The sequence below is a fragment of the Sphaeramia orbicularis genome, chromosome 24 (genome assembly GCF_902148855.1).
Source record: "Sphaeramia orbicularis chromosome 24, fSphaOr1.1, whole genome shotgun sequence".
Taxonomy (NCBI): domain Eukaryota; kingdom Metazoa; phylum Chordata; class Actinopteri; order Kurtiformes; family Apogonidae; genus Sphaeramia; species Sphaeramia orbicularis.
The window spans coordinates 28,684,675-28,705,939 of NC_043979.1; the positions used below are offsets into that span (position 1 = coordinate 28,684,675).

Below are 21,265 nucleotides of genomic sequence, written 5' to 3' on the forward strand. Positions count from 1 at the left end.
AGTGCTGACATGGAAACTTTCAAAGCACTCCATATATTTATAGAGCTGACATTATCTAGGAAACTCCTGGCAGGGCTTGATGGTGACACTCTGTAACACACAATGTATACACAAAGCAGTGAAAGATTCTCAGGATTTAGATGTGTCTTGCCTTGAAAAATATTTATTCACTGTGCACTATTTAGAAAGTGGCATTCAGTATTGGGAAGATTGCTATTTTAGAATAATCAATCATAAACCAGTTGAAACTATTTTAATTTCTGCATCATTAAATTCATAATAGGACTCAATATTGGTAACTAAAGTGTTGTCAATTTAACATGAAGGGACTGTAGTGATGCATTCATTTAACAATAACAACTCAGTGAGTATTTAGACACAAAATCAATCTCTGACAGCTCTATATAGTCAATTATATATTCTATATATAATTGTTTTACCAAAAAAATCCCTTGTAATCACTAACATGTTGATCAGTAACTGCAATTTAAGTATAGTTTTCTCTTTCTTATTAAATACATGGGATTACAACTACATTTATTTTGAAACGCTATCACATAAAGCCATTATATGTAACCCGTTACTCCCCATGTGTGTTTATTATAATGGACATACTTAGCATGCAAAAAATATTTTGGAAGAACCGAGGGCTATACCAAGCAGGAATACATTTTCACCAGATTATCAAAGACAATGTGAGATTTATAATGTCAGGGATTTTTCCTTTGCTTATTGTCCACACAGATAATGATTTAAGAACAAAATGGCTTCCGATGTGATAGTTTTGATTGATGTGTCAACCAGCATGCAGTCTGTCAACACTTTACAGCAGGAATGTGGCACATTACTGTGACAGCTGCAGATGCAAGGACAACAGTGCTGCATTGAGAATAGGAGTGCTTATTGTCTTATTTATTACTTTATAGTCGCAAAGACTTGGAATCAGTCACTTATTTACTGTTAAGAAAGTGGACAAAACATAGATGTAAGACAACAGGCAAAATACTTAAATCTGTATCACTAGTTTTTATTATTATTATTATTATTATTATTATTATTATTATTATTATTATTATTATCAAGTAACTGCAGTAGGTAGGCTTAGTCATATATGGAATGGTCAAATGTTAAAAAAAACACATAATTCCCTCATGAGCAATTTAAATATGGATGGTCTAAACATTCATTTAATAGCAGTATCATTTTTAAGGTTTTTGGCAGTAAAGATCGTTCAGCAAACTGCACAAAATGAATCACCTTGATTTCTGTGCAACTCTCACCTCATTTTTCCATTTGCTGCCAAAACATGAACTGTATGTGAAGAGGGCAAACAAACCACTGTCAAAGTACAGTGACTGTTTCAAGGCAGTTGTTGCGAACAGCTGCCTAAGTGTGTGCATGTGTGTGGTGGAGGTTGTTTGGCGGGGGGTTACAGAGGGGGCAGCTGTCAGGACAGACAAACCGTGTGCTTCCTACGTGCCCTTATAAGGATGAATGTGCCTCAAAACTCTGACCCGTTTAAGACCAATCTGCTTTATCCTGATAAAGACCTGGTGATAAAGATAGGACTCTGCCAAAAAATGCTTCATTGACTTTAAGGGAGCTGTTGATAAAACACAGCGTCCCTTTCAACCAAAAAGTAACCAAAAGGTGTCTGTCTAATGCTGTCTTTTACTGAAGGTGTACTGCAGTCCTTCTTATACTCTATACTGTTATACTTTAAAGAATACTTTCATATGAATCAGTATCTTCTGTTTTTGTGTTTAGTTCAATCTTGCATTAGTTTGATCCGTTAAACTTATGAGTGCCATAATAACAAACTGATCAAGTGCACAGGTGTAAAGCAAACTTTTCTGTATGTGTTTGATGCTGCACTTTTATTCAGAGACTGAAATGGTGATTTATGTGTTATTCTTTCAGGCCAGCAGATGAAAAACTGTCATTTCTGTTTATCTCTGCTGCAGCTGTGGCCAGAGGATATGCTCAGGTAATGCTCGCATATAATTCATACTGTATGTTGCATATCCAGGTTTTCACGCGCATATACCACCTTTTCTTTTTTCTGTTTCTCTTTCTTTGAAATAGTTATGTCAGTTTGAAGTTATTGCTAAGTGAGATTGATTTTGCACTAATTAAGTACAAGTTTTGATGTAATATGTTTGAATTATTAGTACAAGAATTTACTTGTAGATGGAAACTGTTTTATGGGTATGAATTTTGGAACTGTATTTTTGTGATAGTTACCATGGCCAGAGGAATGACTTAACAGGTAAAACAAAAATTATGTTCTGTGGTTATACTTCTGGAAGATAGAGAAAAATATGGTTGACTGTCCCCATGCCCCTGTTGTTGCCCACAGCCTTCATTTGGTTGGCACTAGTTAGCACTTAGGTGTCTCCACCCAAGCTAAAACTAGTGTTACATTGTTATCACCAAAGCTGGAGAAGTGCCAGGATGCCTTGCTTAAGTAGAAATGCCACAGTGTAGAAATACTCTAGCTCAAGTAATAGTATTGAACTCATAATGGCACTAAAGTAAGAAGGATTATCAGTAAAATGTGCTTTAAGTATCACAAGTCAAGGTACTTATTATGCTGAGCAGCTCCTTTTAAAATAATTATATTATTATTACTGTAGAATATTGTGCTCTGTTCTGGTTTTCTTATTAAGAAAACTACATCATGTGATGTAGAATAGAGTAACCTTTATTGTCACTGTTTGTACATTGAAATTAGGAGTGCTTCTCCAGTCAGTGCAACAATATGAATAAAAAACCAATACATCATAAAATAAGAATAGAGCAAATATAAAATTCCAAAATGTAAAATAAGAAAATAAAATATAAAATTTTACAAAAAGTGAAATAAAAATTGAACTAAAGTAGAATAAAATAAAATTGACATAAAATATGAATAGACACAATCTTAACAGGATGTATATCTGAACCAGCCTATAAAAATAGTGCATGTAGCTGTTTTGCCAAATTAATGTAATACTTAAGGTTTTCTATTTGCACATAACAGTCTTGCATTTCATATAATCCCTGTATATTCCTATTCTGCTTGTAACATGATTAATTTTGTTTCTGTTGCCTATCTATCTTGGCCAGGGCACTCTTCTAAAAGAGATTTTCAATCTCAGTGTTTCCTGGTTAAATAGAAAAAATAAAATCAGATAAAATCAAATGTTGCTTTACCTTGTAGACATGTACAGTAGTATTCCATTTTATCACATTTTCATGCTTATAGGTAAAAGAAACAAGAAACTCTAAGTGTCATATAGATATAGTGAAGTAGAAAGTACAATATTTCCCACTGAGAAGTAGTGAAGTGTAAGTATAAAGTAGCATAAAAAAGAAATGCTCAGTCAAAACTGTAGTTAAATACAGTTAAATGTATTGATTTCATCACTACCTAAACATTTCATGTCTCTGATGTGGAGTATATGTTCCCCCTACAAAGATAAAATTTCATATTACTGTGTTCTTTAGTTTTACACTCATCAAACTGATATTGGTGTAATATATTATCTGTCACTTAAATTCGTACACAAAACCCTGCTATGAAGTGGTATTAAATAATAAAGATGCAACATATGAGGGAAACTCAGGTCTCTGTTATGTAAAAGCTGGGACCAGAAATAGTCAAGTAGGTTAACGGTCTAACTGAGATCTATCAAAGCTCAGAGCTACAAATGGAACATATGGAATGAGTATGGATGGTGTGTGTGTGTGTGTGTGTGTGTGTGTGTGTGTGTGTGTGTGTGGGGGGGGGGGGGGGGTATTTACATTTTTTACTGTACTTCCAGGCCAGCCCAGTTCCCTGATAGGGACTCAGCATGAGGATGTAGATGGTGTGTGGGACTGGATGAGGTGACTAATAAGGAGCCTGAGCTTCGACCCTCGGTCTGCGGTGACATGCAGCCACTGGCACCTGTTACACTCCATTTCCCTAAAAGGAGACACTGGAGCCAATCAGGACTCAGCGCCGGCCCTGTCGCTCTCTGCACAAGCCTTCCCAGGGATCTGTCGACTGGTGGAGCTCTGGGACCCGGCTTTTAGCTCCCTCCCACCCCCCCCCAAACTCTCTTACAATATTGCCCCTCAGCTGTCTGGCATGCTTTTGGCCCCCCTCATCTCTTCACACATGCCACAACACTGGCAAACTGTCACTGAGGTCCCCTTAGACGGCTCCTTAACCAGACTGCTCAGACAAGATCTCAAATTACCCACTTCTATCACCCACATCCCCAGTGCCCTGGTTAAGCTTAGTCATATTAACACATCCTTAGAGACCTGAAGGGCGGCTCCACTAAAATATGACAGGAAAAAATATGCTGCGAGGATTATGAACTAATTTCGTTAACATGATTACAGTTCAAAGGTTTCCTAAGTGTCCTAATCTCTCTGTCACTTTGTATTTGAAGGACATAAATTGGATATCAAAGAGGTTGTTTGCAAACTTCCAGACAGTACATGATGAAATAAAACAATCCGCAGAAAATGTATGGGATACTATTAATATGTAACATTTACTGACTGTAGTACATTGATATATATACAGTACTTTTTAGGATAGTAGTTGTACAGTCTCACAAGAACAAAGAACAAATTTTGCACTTCCTAATCATGCACCTATTCATGCACTTTCTAAAGGATGTACATTGCAAACAATTTTTTCTTTTAAATGATAAATGATTTGTACAGAAAAAAACATTCCCACTTCTACCCATGTCCTGTGGTCTCCAAGGTAACATCTCTGCACTATGGTGGCGTCCCTGACACAGGATCCACTTTACTGTACCATTTTGCTAAGCGGCACTTATTTGGACTTGTGTGATCTCCTGATCCCGCCCACCAGCCCCCAGCCTCAGGACGCAGGAGCATATTTAAGGACCCCCTCGCACCCTCACCCTTTGTCCCAGTGGAAACTCCAGTCTTGAGGTACAACTTGGTGAGTCACTTCGCAAACTGCAATGGATTTCATCTTATTGCCTTTAGGAGTGTTTACAGGATTGGTGCGCTCTTCTGTGTTTCAACTTACTACCACAGGGGGAAGTTGTATCTGGGTTCAGATAAATGGTTTATTGTTGGTAGAGGGATAGGGGAAAAGAAAAAATGAAAGTAAAATGTGTTGAATGGAGCAGACAGGTTTATGTACAGAAGGTTTGTGTGCAGGTTAACTCTGAGGCTGGGGATGCAGGGATGGGATGGCTGCTGTAGAGTGGCATCTCTAATCCACTCAGACATGAGCTGAGGTTCTTTATAGCATTTTAAGAGCAAACACTAAAAAAGGTAGCATTTTAATTGTAATATATGTTACACAGTCCAAAATGTCAGCTTGTGTTCATTGTTTACATGAAGAAAAACTCTTAGAATTAGCTTTACCACTTTGGTCCACTGAAACAAGCACTATTTTAATAAACTTTTCTGTATTTTTAGCTTCTAAAAGACCATGTTAAGTGTCAGAGACGAACAGTGACCTGATTATGAATGACTGCAAATTTGCCATAGCTGAAAAATAAGATAAATCTAAAAATCTAAAATAAGATAAATCACCTCTTAAGACCTCTTACTGCAACGTGTTCCAAGTTCACAACAGAAGTAAACTGAGGTGTTCTGTTGTTTTAAGACGTACTCATTAATTTCCTTTATGTTTTTATATCTCTGTTACTTCTGTTTTGTAGTACTGGTTGAAGCACTGAAATAACTATATAAGGCCCTATTTTGTTTTAATCGGTTCACATGTAAATTGGTTGGCAAATGAACTCAAACACACTCAGATTTAAGTGTAAACAGTAATGTTAATTATATGGACGGTACTTGATAAATGATGTCTGCGTACGCTCTCATTTGTTCAGGCCATCGTTCATCTTGGTAGTTCTTCCAGGTTCAACTGGACTTGTTTCTCTGTTTTGAACTGATAAATGACATTTGCAGGAAATAAATCTGTGCTTTTAAGGTCTTACACACAGTACTTAACTCATTCAAACCCAGTGTTAAATGCTCAGGCAGTAACTTCATTTGTGTTGACTGATGTTTGAGGGGAAGCCTGTATGAAAGAGGATGCTGCCACTTGGGATGCAGACTGCGGTTAGAGTGTCTGGAAGGGTCAGAACACATGGTCTGCTCCAAACAGAGGAGAGAGACCGCCATGTGTGACAGCTGAGGGGAGACCAGGCTTTCACTGCCACTTGTCAAAAGACACACTGCCTCAGCTGTTAACTGGCTCCAACTTAACTACGAGATACGAAGCAGGGATTATGGTTAGGGGAGGGGGTGACAAGGGCTCTCAGGCTGAAAATAGACATGTGAGTGTACGTGGGGGGGTCGACTATGTCCCATTTTGGCTTTCGAGGCAGCTGGAGGGCTCAGAGAGGAGATTAGAGCACTCAGAGGTGTCCTCATACTGATCATAGTGATACATTGTTTCCCAGCATTTCATGGACTTAATTTTTTATTTGGAAATATTACTCACTGGACCACAATGGGGGTCTTATTTCTATAAAGTACTCAGCAACAACAACCTTGGTCCAAAGGATAAGTGACTGTGTTGATGTAAATGTGTTCTAAAAATCATCTCAGTGTGATTGAATAAAACAATAAACAAGCTTCCATCCATCTTTTCTTTGGTACAGCAGGCCAGGCTAGAAAAGACCAAACATGTGCGACGACGACGAGACCACCGCCCTCGTGTGCGACAACGGCTCTGGCCTGGTCAAGGCTGGGTTCGCCGGTGATGACGCTCCCCGTGCTGTCTTCCCATCCATTGTGGGACGCCCCCGTCACCAGGTTAGAAAACTGGAAAAACACTGGTTTATGACAACAAACCAAATCTTTCTTTGTACAAGTTGTCTGTTGTTGATCCTTTTCCTGAGATTCTGAGTTGTGTTTTCTCTTCGTCCTCAGGGTGTGATGGTGGGTATGGGTCAGAAGGACAGCTATGTGGGAGATGAGGCCCAGAGCAAGAGGGGTATCCTGACTCTGAAGTACCCCATCGAGCACGGCATCATCACCAACTGGGACGACATGGAGAAGGTGAGACTTGGGGTATTTTTGGTGATATATATTTGAAAGTCAAATATCACATTTACTCATTTACTGACGTCCCTTTCATGTGTTTCCTGTTTGTCTCAGATCTGGCACCACACCTTCTACAACGAACTCCGTGTGGCCCCAGAGGAGCACCCCACCCTGCTGACTGAGGCCCCCCTGAACCCCAAGGCCAACAGGGAAAAGATGACCCAGATCATGTTTGAGACCTTCAACGTCCCTGCCATGTACGTGGCCATTCAGGCTGTGCTGTCTCTGTACGCCTCTGGTCGTACCACCGGTGAGTATTTACACTCCTTCAACACCGCTACAGTATGTTTCACTTCAGTTTTATCATCTAACAAACACAATGTCTTCTCTGCTCAGGTATTGTTCTGGACTCCGGTGATGGTGTGACCCACAACGTGCCCATCTATGAGGGTTATGCTCTCCCCCACGCCATCATGCGTCTGGATCTGGCCGGTCGCGATCTGACTGACTACCTGATGAAGATCCTGACTGAGCGTGGCTACTCTTTTGTCACAACTGGTAAGAAAAAAACGGATTGCTGAAGGTAGACTGAATCCAGGCCTATTATTTCAGAAACTGGAACATATACAGTAGCTTTGGCTAAACAGAAATACTTGTAGCGACATGTGATAATTACTAGATAAATGCTACATAAGTGTTTCAGTAGAAAACACTTTTGGGCTCTTTTATTTCTTTTATTTCTCATCCAAGAGGCTTCAAACATCTTCAGCAACAACCGAAGAAGTCCAATTTTCTTCTACTGAAGCACCTGTAATTACCATATTCTGAATGATTGAGAATTTGTGCAAAAATGTTGCTAACTTATAATGCAAGAGGAGCTCATAAAGAGTTTTTTGTGACATTAGCCACTATAAGCTACTGGTTACACAAGAAAAAAATAATGTGCAAAAACAAAGCCAGCGCTGAAAAGTACATTTGTGTAAGTGCAAAAGTACATGTAGGTTACATATTTAAAGCACATGTATTCAAGCATGCATTTTTTTTTTTTTTTTACTTCGTACTACATTGCACTTTTATTCCATCTAATTTTAATGCTACATATCAATAGTTATACTTAATATGAGCAAAAGGCACTGTTAGAGCCATACTGTCCACAAAAGTGAAAAATATATTAGCTCTGCTCCTTAATTTTTATTAGACTATTATCCTTCCAGCAAGTTTCATGAAAATAGATTTTGCATAATCCACCTACAAAAAAACACTATAGACTTCAGATAAATGAATAACTACCTGGCAATACAATACAAATACACATTAAAAATAAAAATAGCTTACAACATACACCCATGTTACATAATTCCTGGGTCCATGTGAGCTTCATGCACTAACTGTGACCTTGTCCCTTGTCCAGCTGAGCGTGAGATCGTGCGTGACATCAAGGAGAAACTGTGCTACGTCGCTCTGGACTTCGAGAATGAGATGGCCACCGCCGCCTCCTCCTCCTCTCTGGAGAAGAGCTACGAGCTGCCTGACGGTCAGGTCATCACCATTGGCAACGAGCGTTTCCGCTGCCCCGAGACCCTGTTCCAGCCTTCCTTCATTGGTAAGTAACCCCTCACTCAGCAGACTGATAATGTTACAGCCTCTGACAGACTCATCCTGGAAATCATTCTCAGAAGATTAGGTTTCATGAAGATGGGATTCATGTTAGTTTACTCCCCCTACTGGCCAAAGAAGACTTAAGTCTTTTCTTGCATTTAATATTATGTATTTAATAATAATAAATTACAATTATTATAGTTTAGAATATTTCATCAGTTTTTATTTTTACATATTTTTCAATTTAAGATATGTGTTAGTTTTATGAGTACATAAGACCTTTTGTTTTGATGAACTATGATTATTTACTTACAGTAATCATAATTATTAGTGAATTTTTCAGGTATTAGGAGGAAAATCGTGATTGCTAGAACTTAAAATGCATGACATCTAATATTGTTTATTTTATTCCTCCATACTCATAGTCCCATAATGTCTGTTTTAATTTTGAACATGAATCAGTAACATTAGTGGAAAATGCATAATACAAAAGAAGCCAATTTTGTTGTTAATTTCATTGTAGTTAATATGGAATTGTTGTATAAGTTTTGTATTTAAATTTTTCTGATGATCATTTTTACTTTTATGTCAGTTTTATTTTTTCACTGCTATATTTAATTGTAGATTTAGTTTTCCTTCACTATAACCACAATTTACAATTTGATGTGACTTTAATTACAATGAAATGCAGTTAATTCAAAAGCAATACCAATACTTTTACCAGATAGTCTGTTTGATTAGCCTCAAAATCTATATGCAGACAGAAAAAAACAAAAAAAAAGTTTCAGGTAAAGACAAAACATGTACTCTAGAAAGTCGTGGATCTTTGTAAAGTGCAAGATGTATTTTGTAGAAATAAAAATCCACACATTTACCGAACCTCACCTTTACTCTTTTCACCTGCACAGGTATGGAGTCTGCAGGTATCCATGAGACCGCATACAACAGCATCATGAAGTGCGACATTGACATCCGTAAGGACTTGTACGCCAACAACGTGCTGTCTGGCGGTACCACCATGTATCCCGGTATTGCTGACCGTATGCAGAAGGAGATCACCGCTCTGGCCCCCAGCACCATGAAGATCAAGGTGAGTCCCTGAATGCAACACTGTAGTAAACAGAAAAATCCTATTTGTCAAATTATATTCTCTTACTCACATCCACCATCTCACCTCTTCTCTGCACAGATCATTGCTCCCCCTGAGAGGAAATACTCCGTCTGGATCGGCGGCTCCATCCTGGCCTCTCTGTCCACCTTCCAGCAGATGTGGATTAGCAAGCAGGAGTACGATGAGGCAGGCCCCTCCATCGTCCACAGGAAGTGCTTCTAAATCTCCAACCAACACCACAAGCCCAACACCAACTGCACCAGCTTTCCTTCCATCTGTATTTCTACTGTGCCTTTTACTGTATATACATGTTCCGTTGTAATAAAATTAGTTGCCTTTAACAGTAATCTGACGCCTTGGAGTCTTAGTATTCACTCAGTCATTCAATGTTTACATTACATCTTTTCTCCACCATAAAGCAATTGAAGGTGCTTCACCAGAGCTTTGCATGCAGATAAAAAAGACCATAAAATAAATTGTTTAAACTTGATGAGATTAATGCACAAGAAGTAAAATAAGTGTAGAGATAAGAGTTGGGATTCAACACACTCATTCCTTAAAAGTACATAATTTAAGATATTAATTCACCTTAAACAGTGTAGGAGAAAACAGATGCCTTTATTAATGTGCAACCAGCGACATATTGGGGTTAAAAATGGGAAAGTTGGAAAAACCTGACAATACAGTATTTAAACATCTCCAACTCACACATTATAAGAAAGTGCATTAACCTCCTACGACCCCAGCTATGGGTTTTCTGTCCACATTTGTGGACAAGGGTTTCACAACTGTACACAAAAAGAAAAGAAAACTGTCCACCACAAAGGACATTCCATAAAAAATTTAAAAACTGCATCTGAAAAAACTGTTGCATCATGATGTTTCCAATATAGGCACTTATTTAATTAAAAACAGAAAAAGCTTGTACTTTGCTGACATTTCCTGGGTCTCAGGAGGTTAAATGTTACTGGATTTATCACTAAATATGACTTCTAAATGTTCCTGAAGGTGAAGCTGTGCCAGAATTCCACTCATTCTTTGCAATCAGGAGATTTCACATATATAAGAGTAAAATAGCTAAACTAAATCAATAAGGAGATGTATTTTTGGTAAATATTTACCAAACTGTGTTTTTAAATAATATAAATACTTAGCTGTTGCAATTTACATTTGCTCAAGTAGGTCCTCCCAGATTATGTCACGGATTTTCTTGACAAAAAAATCACGTAAAAACTCCAAATTTATTTATTTATTTATTTATGTATTTACTTGACTCAAATGGGCTGAAGATTTGGAGAGGATGGATTAAGCAGGAATTTTTCATGTTTTGAGAAAATCCATGAAATGAAATAGTATGAAATTATCCTAGTAAACATATTTTTTATTAATTTCTAAAAACTGGCTTCAGACTGATCACATGGGGCAACAATATGTTTAAATATTGATCTGCTGATTAATTAAAGATTTGAAATTTATCATCAGTTTTCAAGTTGAATGTTCTTATTTCCTGTTCCGCATGTGTTACCTGAAGGCAACACTTCATCTCTCTTCCTGGACAGGTGAAACAGATTAGGATAATAACACCCACCTTCTTCATTCATCACTATTTCTTGCCAGTAAGCAGTACAGGTTACAGGGATAAAGCCAAAAGATCTGCAGAATAAATAGTTGAAATAATGAAGGCCACCGACCGGAATGTGATCCAATTTCATCTTCACGTCCTTTATGGGATAATGGTGAAGAACTCAGGGAAGAAAATGGAAAGGCTGTTAATTGGTGGCACAAAGATCTTTGGTGTTCCTTTGGAGAATTTACCCCGGCGCTACATGCCTGAGTTTGGTCTGGTGCCCTGGTAAGTGTCCACAGGAGGAGGATGGAGTTTAGGGTGTTAACGGACAACAGATGAGAAATATTAATATCTTTAAATATGCTGTTTGTCTCAGTTTTTTGGTAGATGCTTGCTGTTTACTAATGGACCGAGTTGCAACTGTGGGTCTGTTCAGAAAACCAGGCTCTCTTTCTCGAATAAAGACTCTCAGGGTATGTTTTTACAGTTTTTTTCACTCTTGACTGCTTCTGCTTCTACTATCTGCTTTCTCAAAATTGTACATACATAGAAACCTCTACCAAATGAGAAAAACATAATGCATCCGCTGTAAAAAGCAAACAAAATATTTGCATGAAAGTTGAGTAAAGTTTTGTTAAAGTAAACACATAGGTATGCAAACATAACACACCATTAATATGAATAAAGGAGAAAAGTTATTTTATTCTCAACTGTTTGAAAAAGCTTCTAAATGTAGTGGAAGACAAGAAAACCTATTTGTGCCAAAAAAAAAAAAAAAAAGACACCATAGTTATCCAATACTGTTAAGTTGCAGTATTGATATTCCAAAGTCTCCACATTAAGGGGAAGTCTGTATCAGAACACACTCAGGACTACCAGAACTACCAACGAATCAATCCACAGACTGTATCATTCACTGAATAAAGTATTAAGCTCATTGTTTGCACACATTTGTATTATGGAATCATCAAGTTTTCTTCTTCAAATTAAAAATCATTGCATGTTTATTGTGACAGTCAGTCAAAATAACACTGTCTTATAGTTTTCACATGCTGCATCAGCTGATAGTTTGTATTACAGCTCTGTTTTTATACAGAAAACACAGTAAAACCACACATCACCCCTGTTTTCTGTACAGTTTGTGTTGTCTGCATTAAAGATCAGAGAAAAGCTGTGATTTCAGCATCAAACTCCATTCTTTTAATTTAGAGCTGTGTCCAGTTACTACCCCATCCCCTGAGGGGGAGGCAAGGGGTAATGTTTTTGGTTCTGTTTCTTTCTTGGTTTGTTTAACACTTTAGCAATAAAGCTATTGGTTGACTTCATACCAAATTGGGTTTATAGACTGCAAGTAACCCAGAATAGATGTCATTACATTTTGGAAAAAATAGGTCAAAGTAAACATTTTTAATGACCTTTTTTAATCTTTTTTTTTTTTGTTCCATTTACTTAAAATGGCTGAAATTTGTCTATGCTGACATCTGCATACGCATAGATATGATGACATCAGCTGGATCGGTGCTAAAATAAGATATAATACGTGCGAGGTTTGTTGTGCCTGGCACCACTTGTTAATGCTTCTTGTCCAGTCTTGGTCAGTGACTCACTACTCTCTCTAGTGGTCACATAAATTCAAGGTTAAACCAAGTGTGCTGGAAGAGGGAAATATCTAAAATGTGCAGGATAGTAGCTCTTTAGGACCAGAGTTGCCTACCACTGCCCTAGACAGTTGATGTGAATATATTCAGTTGTACTGGGTACAAATTATGCACTAAGATCTAAACCACAGCTAAATCTGATTCTAAATAATACACCTGTTCAACAGGTGGAAGAAACAAAGCTGTTGAGTGTTATTGTAGATTGTAATTTGTCATGAACGAGACAAATGGATGCTTTTGTTGGGAAGATGGGAAGGAATATATCTGTTATTAAAAGGTGTTTGGCTTTTCTGACACCACAACTGACCAAGCAAGTTCTTCAAACTCTAGTGTTGTCAGATTTAGACTATTGCTCAGTGGTGTGGTCAGGTGCGAGTTGAAGGAGATAGAAAAGCTGCAGATAGCTCAGAATAGAGCAGCTCGGCTGGCCCTACAATGCATACCAAAGTCTAATATAAATGAAATACATGTCAAGCTCTCCTGGAGGAGAGTCACGAAGAGGCTGACAGCATCACTTATTGTTTTTGTTAGAAATATTGATATGTTAAAAAGCCCCAAATGCTTATATAACCCACTGACACGTAGCTCGGACACACACACACACCACACGAGGCATGCCACCAGAGGCTGCGATACAATTCCTATAGCAAGAATACAGTCAATGCAAAGAACAGTTCTATATTGAGCCATGGTGGAATGGAACTGTCTTCCACAACAGATCACCAAAGAACAAACAAAAGCGAGATTTAAAAGACAACTGAAGCAACATCAAATAACCCAACGCCTGTAAACAATTGGGAAGACATGTAGACATAAACATATGAAATTAGCAAACGCATGCGCGCGCGCACACACACACAATTATAATTAGGTCATTTATTTAAAATTATTACTTGAGTTTTTTTGTTTGTTTTTGGTTTTTTTCTGTTTTTAATTTGATCTTGCAGTATTGTTATTATTGTTAACGTCGTTTTGTTTGATTGTTGAATGTTCTTAAGAGGGCAATATAAGGGTGAATCACATTGTTTTTTATGCTTGTAAATGGATACTGTATGTCTGTTGGGAATGGGAGGACCCTAGGAAGAGTAGTTGATGTCCTGCATCAGCTAATGGGGATCCTAATAATAAATAAAATAAAATAAAATAAAATAAATAAATAAATAAATAGTTCGTATCTCTATAATCCAGTACATTGGCATCTTTGGCATACCTTCATAGATCTGTATTCTAAACACTCTCATGATAATTGTAGGTCATTTAACATGTGAAAGTGGAAATGCATCTTTAAAGTATTGAGCAGTTATTACAGTTTTGCAGGTAGATTTACAAATTGAGTGAAAATAGACATTGCATTTTTGCAGGTGCAAATGCATTAAATACCAGTGTTAATGGTTTAAGAGATTAGAAGTGCATGTTAAATCAACAGGCTTTAACAAAGCCATCATCCAGTCTGAGAAAACACTTATCTGTTTTAAATCTGTCAGAATGTGTTTCCCTTCATGTTTTTTCTGGATTGATTTGCAGTTTACATGATACTTCTACACATCATCATCAGATACACAACCTATAATTACAGTCAGCGTGTCCAAATGTCTGCCAGTCAGTCACCATTTTGGTCCTGGAGCGTAACTGGAAAACCACTCAGTATTTTTCCACCAACCTTGCTGCAATTTATCACTAATGTGTTGGAGTGTTGCCCTTTGTTATTCATCTATCTGTCATCCCTTTACTCATTTTTATATTTTCTGAGCAGAGCTTGAAAACCATGAAATACTTTTAGATGATGCAAGACTGTTAGTGTGGATGCACTGAGAAAATGGTTTATCACTATAATCTTTAAGGCGACAGCATCATCTGGTGGTTTAAGAAAATAGTAGCACTCTATCTGTTGACTGTTTTAACCCATAAAGACCCAAACAGCCACTAGTGACCAAAATCATATACTGATCTAAAATGTTTAATACCGGTTATTCACTAATCCTATTAATGCATATAAATAATTGAGATAAAATACAGTTTGTCATCTTTTCATGGTCATCAGATGCAACCCATTTGGACATTCAGAGGCTCTGTAGTGAACATGGAAACACCGTCATCTTCTACAACATTGATTCACCAGTAAAACCCATGGAGTTGAATCAGTGACAGTGGATGGAGATGGTTGTTTTTGTGTTGTGTCCTGTTCAGTTATTGATATCTTTGCTGATAATAACCTTTAACTTTAATCCTAGCTTTAATGAACATCTACATGATCTGTAAATTAGATATAGGAAAATATATGATTTTCTCTGAAAAAATGCAAAATACCGAGGATAATATTACATGATAAATCACTTACAGGTCAAATCTAGAGAAATTAATTCGAGAACTGCCAGAAAAGTAGCACTGGGTCTTTATGGGTTAAACTCTGTGACAATATGACTTTTATGATCAGGAATCATGTTGAAGCTCTTAATTTCAGGCCAAGCTGAATCGTGGTGAAGAGTGTCTGTCCACGGCTCTGCCCAATGATGTGGCCACTCTCATTAAAAAGTTTTGTCGGGAGCTGCCAGAGCCTTTATTTCCCTCTGAGCTGCACTCAGCTCTGCTCAAGGCCCAGGAGCTGCCCACGGTGGAGGACCGGACCTCAGCCCTGCAGCTGCTGTCCTGTTTGTTACCAGCCAGAAATTCCTCCTGTCTGCATTTCCTCTTTGACTTCCTCTTCAAAGTCTCCCAGAGGTTTGAAGGAAATCTTCATAACTTTTAGGGGAATTCAACCCACAAGAGTCTACACTTCCATTAGGGTCATTACAATAAATTTCAGAAAGAAGTCACTGGATCATGACAGTTAACTAATATCTGTATTTGAAGTGTTTTTGGCAACTCCTAATCCTAAAAACATTTGTAGAGGAAGCGAGTTTACTCAGAAATGTTTGACTTTTTCCTCCCAAGATTGAAAGGTCACAGATGTTATTTAATCAGGATCAGTGCAAACCCTTAAAAGGCTTTTTTCTTGTTCTTCTGCCGTGTTGCCATCAGGTGCACCGACAATTTGATGACCAGCTCAAACCTCGCCACAGTCTTTGCTCCGTGTCTCTTACCGCTTTCAAACAAAGCAGAGATATCTGAGGGACACCTTGAACTTAGAGTGTTTGTCCTGCGCACCTTTATTGAAAATCCACACCTATTTGGTAAATAGAGTTATTCTGCACGGACACTGTAGTATAAATAAAACTTTTTTTTTTTTTTAGCTGGGAATTCAAGGTAATAATATTTGTTATTTACTAGGTGTGATCCCTAAGACCGTAAGGGACTGTATGGAGTTCCTGACAACTTCCCCACTTTTGAAAGATGGACGATCCAAGAAAGGCAACAGAAAGGGACACAGCTTCTCAGGTAAAAGGAAAAAATTTTCATTTGTTTTTTAGTCAGCTTATCTTCAAGCAGTTGACTTGTTTAATAGAATACTTATTAGACCAGGGGTGTCAAACATATGTCCTGTTGGCCAAAACCAGCCCTTCAAAGGTTTCAATTCAATTCAATGCAAGCACTTTGTGACTCTGTCTGTGAAAAGTGCTCTATAAATAAAATTTACTTTACTTAATTCGGCCCACAGGATGAATTTGCAAAGTGCAAAAATTACACAGAAAACACTGACAGTCAAAAGTGTCACCGAGTCAAGTTATATTGATCATAAAATTAAATACTATATTTTTTAGTTCCAGATGCCTGTTTTTAAATGTTTTGTGCCTTTTGTGGATCCACTGTGATCTGTAAGTTGTAATACACATGTGTAAGTGAGAAACTGAGGCATAATATTGTTAATATTGCATTTTTCTTAAAAAAGGAAATGTCAGTTTCATGCACTAAAACAAAGGAAAATTCAGTGTCATTATCTGTAGTATTTCACTGGTCTGGCCCGCTTGAGCTCAGATTTGACTATATATGGCCCCTGAACTAAAAATGACTTTGACATCTATGTATGACACTCAGTGAAGACCAGTGGGATTTAGATTCAGTATAATATGTAAAACACTGCAGCACAACACATACATGAACAACAGCACAGGTTATCATTTAACAATACAGTGCAAAATATACCACAACCACATGGATCAGGTGGGTGTAATGTGTAACAGCAGAGTGTGAGGTGGGAACTAGAAGAGAGACAGGAATAAGTACAGAAAGAAGGCTGTTAGTCAAGTGCTTAGTCTTAAAGTCTTTTTTTTATATATTCATACAGTGAAACCTACAAAGTCTGTGCCCTGGCTTCATGGGAGGTCAAAGGTGAGATCCACAGACACTGAGCAGAGCCAAGGACCATCCTCTGTGGACAGACCAACCCTCAGGAGGAGCCTCGGCCGGGAGACCTTCCCTAGTATCCAACTATTTAGGGCGTGTTTAGCGTGGGAAGGTAAATGCATCAGTAAGGGTTAAAGGTCAGATTGACTTTACTGGACACTTTCTGCAGATTTACCAACAACTTGGAAAACTAATGAACACAGATGCAGCCAATTAATTTCATGTAATGACCCGCACTGCTCTGAGACCAATGCAATTCAGCACAGAGCCAACTGCATAAACACAACTGATAAATGTGCAGGGATTCTACCAAGTAGAATGCACTAAAGGGCTTTACATGTGTTTCTGCCTGGAAATGGTAGCTCAGACCAAAGAGAGGCCACAGAAGATGAGGATTTCTGTGGTAAAACTGGAAGAATTAATCAAAATGGTTTCAGAAATGCTTTAAAATCACAATGTCCAACCTGTTCATAAAGCCCGGTTTAGATCAACATTGCGAAAGAGTTTTAAATAAGATGGCCCGGTGCAAAGGAGACATGCGCACAAGCGACATTTGTACACTGCTATAGAAGTGAATTCTGACAAATATTCACAATTCACAACACTCTGAGGTAAATCCATGTATTCTATAAGGTGGGTGGGCTAGTATTTGTATAAAGAAGGAAATTTGATGTGGCCACAGAATTAGGAAAACGACTTGGTAATTAGAATGTAATCAAGCTCAATATTTTATTTTGATATTTCATGTATATTTGTGGCACAAACCTTAACAAGAGATTAAAACCTCCTGGATTTGGTAACGTTATGTCAGACCACTCATTAATAAGCACGCATCCGATAATAACCTTCGGACAACTCGGTTGAAAATGCGGACTGTTTCATGATTGATCGGCTCTCATAAGGCCTTCCTCTGTCTTTCCAAATAAATTCAAACAAGTACAGAACATTTTCTCTCTTCTACCACCTGTTCTCTGTACTCAGCTGCGCCTCCTCTGTACATTGTCACAGTTCTGCCAGGCGGAACTGTGTTAAAACATGCTTACCTTTACCGTAAAATAATGGCACAGTCGGCAGTTGCTAGATTTACCCACTGGACCCCTTAAAAATTGTGTCACGTGACGATGGTGAAATTCTCTACAGATCAGAGTTTCAAACCTGCAGCAGCTTCATCCAATGGTTCCAGCACTGATGGCAAAGATTCATGCAAGACACCCCAAGAGAGATCAAAAAGGTAAATAACCAAAGTATGGAAATTAAATTTAAAGAATTAATTGAGAACTGCTAAGAAAAAAACTTATAGAATCAAAGAAAGTGATAAATGCTGGTATCAACACAAACCCATAGAAGCTAAATAACACAAACTATGCAGAAAATGGAGGTGATGTGTGGTTTTACTGTGGCTGTTTTCTGTCTAAAAACGGAGCTAAGCTAACAGAGCTATAATGTAAACTATCAGCTGATGCAACATATGAAGATTATAAGACACAGTATTATATTGACAGGCGGTGGAAAGAAGCAGCCATGAGAAAACCTGATGATACCATAATACAGATGTGTGTGAATAATGAGCTTTATACTTTATTCAGTGTGTGATACAGTCTATGGATACATGGTGTTGATTTATTGGTGGTTTTGGTAGTCCTAAGTGTGTTCTGGTGCATGACTCCTCCCTGCTGTTGATAGTTTGGGATATCGGTTCTACATAGAACCCCTTTAAATAGAACTCATTTTAAAAGGCAGCAAAAGTGAGAATATATGTGATTTATTGGAATAATAGAAGAATGTATTAATCGGTGCTAACTGATTTGTTCTATGACACTGTTGCATTGTTAACCTACTCTTTGTGTTAATTGTGAGTAAATTATTTTCTGTTGCATTTATTTTGTTCAGAGATCTGCATTTGGCTCACTTCCCAAAGTTCACCAGAGGACAAGGTTTGGAGAGCTCTCCTGTTCTCACTGCTGTGGGGAAACTGCACCTCACACCTTGGAGAAGACGATCATCACTTTAAACCATTAACAGTCATCATCCCTGTGTTTGTTTGCCCACTTTCACATGACTGTACTCTGACAATACTCAGCTGATAAGTTTTATATCCTTGTAGCATGTCAGATCAATAAGTTATTTTTTAAATAAAAGAATGTGTGTATTTTACAGCAAAAAGTTATGTGATTCCAAACTTTTAGCAAATAAAGTTTTTTAATTATCACCTTTTTTGTGCTGAATATATTGGTACAGTACTTGTATCTAAAGCAAAACTATTTTTTTAAAGCATGGATTTATTTATTTATTTTTTAAATTACATCTGCAGAAAGTACAGTGACATGCAGAAGTCCATTTAATGAAACATGTTCTTCAACCACAATAATAAACAAAATCCAGGAAAGTTGGGTAAAATGAACTGGACTCATTTTATTATTTTTTTTTAAATTATTTTATTATTTAAACTTTATAGAGCTTTTCAGCATTTATAGAACTTTTCTACATTTAACAAATATAACTTATAATTTCAAATAATGTGTTCATAATACAAAGATTGACACTGGACATGATGAGCAAATCCATAGAGAAAAAAACAAGACAGCGCAATCTGGTACATTTAAGAAAAGAAAAACAGGTCAATCACAATATAAACAACTATAATGTATTTACAGTTCAAGGCTGTGTAACATTCACATAGTGTGAAACAGGCTCCCATATTTTGTTAAACTTGTTGACAGAGTTATTATGGGTTTTACTGATGAATCAGTGTTGTAGAAGATGACTGTTTCCATGATAACTACGAACCCTCTGAATGTCCAAATGGGTCATATGACTCGTATCTGATGACCATGAAAAGATGACAAACTTTATTTTACACCAATTATTTACATGTATTGATAGGATTAGTGGATCAACTGGTATTAAACATTTTATTTCAGTGAATGGTTTTGGTCGCTGGTGGATGTTTGGGTCTTTATGGGTTGATACCACCACTAATTTCTTTATAGCCCTTGAAAGTTGGAAGTTATTTGAGTAAATCCTGAAATTATAAGGTCTAGTTCACAAGTGTCAAACATGCGGCCGGGGGCCAAATCCGGCCCGCCAAAGGTTCCAATCTGGCCCCTGGGATGAATTTGTGAAATGCAAAAATCACATTGAAGATATTAATCATTTTAGTTCAGGTTCCACAAGAAGACCAATTTAATCTCCAGTGGGCCGGATCAGTCAAATACTATCATAATAATCTATAAATACTCACAACTCCAAATTTTTCCCTTTGTACATGTAAACATTTTCATGTCATTTTACTGTATTTACACTAAAACAAACTAACTTCACAAAAAACTTCAATAAATATGAACATTTTGAAATGTCTGAAGTGTAATTTAAACAATATTCTGCCTGTAATTAAATGTTTTGTGTATCTACTGTGAGCTGTACGTTGTAATTTACATGTGTAAACGATAAACTGAGACAATGTTAAAATTGCACTTAGTTTTCTTAAGAAATTTCCGTTTGTTCATGTTATTCACATTGTTTTAAAAGATAGTTGGTAAATGTAAGCATTTTCATTGCATAATTTTACTTTTTTTGCTCTAAAACATCGAGGAAAGTTTGGAGTTGACATTATTTATATATTATGTTGTTGTTTTTTTTCACTGGTTTGGCCCACTGCAGATCAAATTTGGCTTAATGTGGCCCCTGAACTAAAATGAGTTTGACACCCCTGGTCTAGTTAATATGGAGATGAGTCCTGTGAGGTCAGTCAGGGCTAACTGTAAGCATCCACCAGCCAATGACAATGGGAGATGTCTTGGTTTCTTAGCAACTGCATCTCAACCGTGAAGCGAAGCGGACCGCATCCTCCTGTAGGGTTACATAATCATAGAAAACTGGTCATACAGGAAACCAATTGTTCCTCCTTCAAAATAAAACAGAGGAAATCCAATCCAGGCTCAAAACGCAATAAAAATGGAAACAATATAACAACATTAATCTGACTTGGATTGCGTTTGGATGAAACGTTGCGCATGAAGTCTTGATTTC

At 37.4% G+C, this 21,265-nt stretch overlaps 1 protein-coding gene across 2 annotated transcripts; it reads left to right on the forward strand.

Annotated features, from left to right (window-relative positions):
• Positions 1 to 4,801: 4,801 nt before the first annotated feature.
• Positions 4,802 to 10,077, forward strand: actc1a (actin alpha cardiac muscle 1a). Of its 2 annotated transcripts, none has more exons than XM_030128504.1 (8): positions 4,802 to 4,951; positions 6,636 to 6,789; positions 6,907 to 7,035; positions 7,135 to 7,330; positions 7,417 to 7,578; positions 8,432 to 8,623; positions 9,528 to 9,709; positions 9,809 to 10,077. In XM_030128504.1, the coding sequence occupies exons 2-8, from the start codon at positions 6,661 to 6,663 to the stop codon at positions 9,950 to 9,952; spliced, it is 1,134 nt and encodes a 377-aa protein (XP_029984364.1). In that variant the 5' UTR covers positions 4,802 to 4,951; positions 6,636 to 6,660; the 3' UTR covers positions 9,953 to 10,077. The 2 variants fall into 2 exon arrangements, with proteins under 2 accessions (XP_029984364.1, XP_029984365.1); XM_030128505.1 differs by having other exon boundaries at positions 4,884 to 4,951; positions 6,639 to 6,789.
• The last annotated feature ends 11,188 nt before the right edge of the window (positions 10,078 to 21,265 follow it).